This window comes from Azolla caroliniana, unplaced genomic scaffold (assembly GCF_043228905.1).
Source record: "Azolla caroliniana isolate FFs.n. ecotype wild unplaced genomic scaffold, voAzoCaro1.0.p SCAF_896, whole genome shotgun sequence".
NCBI classification, from domain to species: Eukaryota; Viridiplantae; Streptophyta; class Polypodiopsida; order Salviniales; family Salviniaceae; genus Azolla; species Azolla caroliniana.
In genome coordinates, this window is record NW_028231331.1 from 1 (window position 1) to 4,515 (window position 4,515).

Sequence of the window (4,515 nt, forward strand, 5' to 3'; positions counted from 1 at the left end):
GCATCTTTAAAGTTTTTGCGACAACGTGCTCACTAAAGTTGTGACAGTAGTAAGTAATAGCCAACCTTCAAGGCTAGATAAAGCTGTAAAGATCATGTTGAGGGGAAGTTGACTTACAAGATTGATGGACAAGTGAATTCCTAAAATCAATATAAGAGGGAGCAAGGCCGCTTTTTGGTAGGTAGAATTTTTAAATAATCTTTTGCCTTAAAAACTCAAGAACTAAATCACTTGACGCAATTAAATACATTTCAATGCTCCAAACAACATTGTATTCCAGCCGAAATCTTCCTACAAAAATAATGTCCTCATCGAGGAACTCTAAGCCTAGCACAATATGTATGTATATTTTAAAACCGTTTGCATTTAAGGACCATTGCTACTTGACCCATGATTTTGCATGAAGAACTACCTATATTTTGAGACTCCTGACATAACCTATGCTTAAGCCAGGAAAAAATAGAGGGCAAACTAATATCATACTAACATTTCTCAATTGAAGCTAAAAAATGTATAGCAAGCAGCGAAATCCGCAAACTATGGTGAGGTCACCTTTATTTGCATTATCCTCAAAAAGAAAGGTAAATGGATAAGATAATTACCACAAGTATGCAATGAGCCATGTGCAACTTTGAGGAATATGTAATCTACAAAACAATCTCATCAAAACTGCAAAAGGTTTCGCAAGTTTAACGCCTCTACAATGTACGTGATGTAATGAATTTCCATTGGAGTAGATTGTCTTTTAGAATGTTCATATCAATTACTAAACCGAAAATGTCATCATTACCCTCCCCCCCTTCTTCAACATCTCTCATGGGTAATATTTAATGGGCCCACCTTTTGCATCTTTCAAGCTATTACTCTATGTCCTTGGTAAAAAAGTGCACATATATGTATAACATATGTACATCATATTTCAATATTTTTTGCAATTTCATTCTTCCACAAATCTATCAATCAATCAATCGAAGAGATGCAATAGCTATATATAATGTAAGCCAATGTTGAGATTGTGATGAATGCTAATCTGCATTCCAATTGCAATAACATATAATAATTTATGACAAGAATTTTCATTATGATTAGTGGCAACGATAAATACTTAAGCATAGTGTCTAATGCTAATGACTACAATTACTTTGTTAACCACCGTATTTACACTCTCAATGCTCTAATCAACATAATTGGTGCTAGCCTAGCAAAGTAATTACTTAGATATGCATGTTCTCTGATTACATCTCTCCAAGTGAGGATTGGTAGATCATAACCCACTCTTAATTAGGCACCCTACACCAAATTTAATAGCCGCATTTAGTAATCTATTCTTCTCATTGTCATGATAGTTAAAATTTCAAACACAATTTGTTATATCTAACCATTATATGATAATATTTACTTGGCCTTAAAATTCAAGAAATTTACCAATAAGTAAACATATAACTAAATTATGCACAATCTACATATAGCTACCAATCCAAACACCATAGTAATGTCATTGCATGCATAGGAACAATAAATAATGACACTCAATAGACCTCATCCTTCTTTAAAAATAATTCAAGAAATGAACACCAACCTCAAGGAGGAAAATCATACACGAGTAAATAACCAATATTTAAAAAGTAAAAAGAATGATAAGAAAGATGAAGATCTAGATCATGATGCTAGTGTGTGGGTGTGTGTAAAATAACTCTAAAGTCACATAAAGAACCTATTTCCAAAGGACTTTCAAGGTCTAGACGACAAATTCATGGTGTACAAAATAGTACGCCTCCCGTTATGGTGAAGAATCCAACAAAACAAGAACGCTCTGGGTTCGGAAAATGGCACACAAAGCCTATAGAAGACATAACCAACATATGAACGTCACATCTTTGAAACAGTAGCAAAGACAAGGCGAAGGCGAAAGTTTGCATGAGGCATGTTTACGAGGATCGGCTACCTAATTTATGACAATAATAAAAATGTGTGGGGAAGTAGAAACAACAAGTGTTTCCCATACGGGGAGGGGTCGAAATGTACATGAAAGGTTTTTTTGAAAGGGGGAGGAGCGAGTTTCTCGTGCTTTTATTTTGTTATCATTGCTTGCAAGCACTCACTTATTATGGTTTCGGCAATCGGGATCTATTGGTTTTTAAACACGAGAGGCAATTAGGCATTTTTATACATGTGGGAAACAGCTCTCTCACGTTCTGTTCTTTTCCATCTCGCGTACCTCCCACCATCCAATGTTAGGAACAATTAAGAGGCATCATGCCAATGACCAGCCGAGATACCAAGCACTTTTATTTATCGCGAGGAGGAGCGAGGGCCAACAACAAACAATGGTTGCGTGGAGACAATAAAATACATGTAGCAAGCTATACCGGCTGGCCGAGGACGGAGGAGGAGGAGGGGGCTTTAGGCCGTCCACAGGATCAGATTCGATAAGCCGATCAGTTCGGGGTGGACAGAAGGATCAGTTGTGGGACTTGTAACATTGGCCCGTTCGTGTCAGGGGTGTGACCGGACAGGCGTGCGGAAGATGGATGGATATGTGGGTCCTCATCTGGTGCGAAGTGCTTCTCGACCCCCATAGAGAGACATACACACGCACACATGACCATGGACATGGATGGACACACATGACCAGAGGACCGGTTGACCGTGCGTGAGCATGACCATGACCATGACCGGGATGAGTGATGTAAGTACATAAAGAGATGGGAAATGAGCAAGCAGAGCATGGATGGAAGGGAAGAGTTTAAGGGCGGTTGCACATGAAGTGCTGGTAGACACGGCAGCGGAAGACTTTGCGGTGGGCGTGGGAGACGAAGCCGGGCATAACCATGAACTCAACGGTGGGGACGGCGGTGACGGAGCAGCGCGCGCAGCTGCCGATGGGCGGCACCGCCACCGGCTCCACGTAGAGCGGGTCCACGGGCTGGCCCCTCCCCACCCTCACGATGGTGGCCGGCGGGTTGGTCGCCGCTGCCAGCCGGTGCAGCAGGAAGGCCCATTTGGCCGCCCTCAGGAACGAGTCCATGAACCGGTCCCTCTGCGCCGCCGAGCGGAAGGCCAGCGCCGCCTCCGGCAGCAGCGCCAGCACCTCCTCGCTCTTCGCCGCCGCGTACGAGTGGAACGCCGCCTCGTACGTCGCCGAGTGCGCCCGCAGCGCCTCCGCCGGTTCCACCGCCTTCATCCGCACGTACTCCTGCAGCCGCGCCGCCGCCCTCGCCGCCGCGTCGAAGATGTGCGTCAGCCCGCTGTCGTCGAAGCTGTCGTTCTCGAAGCACCGGAACAGGGCGCTGTTGATCCTCGCCTCCAGGGCATAGCTGGCATGCACCCTGCGCAGGAAGATCGTGCTCGGCTCCATCTCCATCAGCGTGTTGATCAGCGAGTAGCCCGCCCTCACGATCTGCTGCATGTATATCCTGCAGAAGATGTTGATCTCCCAGCGGCACCGCAGCAGCGCCGCCCCGAACATCATGGCCAGGCGATCCGCTGCCTCCGTCTCGATCGGCGGTGGAGGTGGAGATGGAGACACTCTCGGGGAAGCAGCAGACTTCCAGGAGTCCTCACCATCCCCCTCTCGATTGACTTGCTTGCCAGATTTTAACGGCGGTGGGAGCGCTTTTAGGTCAGCTGAATCGGTGGCCATGGCGCTCATCCGTTCCACCATTTCGTGTTCTTGCATCGCAACGGCCTGCTGCTGCTCCATGAGCCATTCCCACATGTCGCTAGTGTCCTGCGACTCCATGAGAGCTTCCTGCTGTGCCTTGGCTTGCTCCAGGAGCTCAGCGGCACCGAGGCCACTGAGGCGCGGGAGCGATGTCGCCCCTACCACAGATTCCTTGGTCTTGGACCAGCAAGTAAATATACCTGTGATGAGCCCGATCGCGCTCCGCCGCTTCGCATACATGACATGGTCGCCGCCGCCGTGGAAAGAAGACAGCGCCACTGTGTGGCACTGAGATGAGGCGATGCTGCCCAATGTCTGGATGGTGGCTCGAGGAGGAGGAACACGGACATGGCTCATACCTCCGTCGCTGGCCGAGCGGCTCATGTGTTTGGAAGCAGAGGTACTGGCGATGGCGTTTGCTAGCGGAAGCGAAGTAGGCGCGCGGCGCGCGGCGGAGGTCGCAGTGGTGCCATCGCGACGCCATCTGTCAGGGCCAGGGCCAGGGCCAGGGCCAGACTTGGCGGCGAGGAGGACCTCACGGGCGGCGAGATCAAGGTGCTGGTGGAAGCTACGGGGAGGGCTGCGGGGGCCGCCGCCTTTGCCATAGCTGTGCACGTGAATGGACTGATGATCCGAGGGGGCGTCAGGATCGTGGCGGCGGGATGGTCTGTGCGCCGCCATGTAAATGGCGCAATGGCGGGGCGAGAGATATGGATGGATGAGAGTGAGAGGCGCCGGGACACACAGAAGAGGAGGGGGGGGAGGAGGAGGAGGAGGAGGGTAGATCAGATTAGCTAAAAGGCTATAAAAGCTGTATAGGCTGTATGTAGCAGCTGCTGCTAGTTTGGGGG

At 48.3% G+C, this 4,515-nt stretch overlaps 1 protein-coding gene across 1 annotated transcript; it reads right to left on the bottom strand.

Annotated features, from left to right (window-relative positions):
• Nucleotides 1-2,746: 2,746 nt before the first annotated feature.
• On the bottom strand, nucleotides 2,747-4,515 carry LOC147847529 (uncharacterized). The gene has a single exon (XM_087339080.1). It carries the CDS (start codon nucleotides 4,343-4,345, stop codon nucleotides 2,747-2,749), a length of 1,599 nt encoding a protein of 532 aa, XP_087195206.1. The 5' UTR covers nucleotides 4,346-4,515.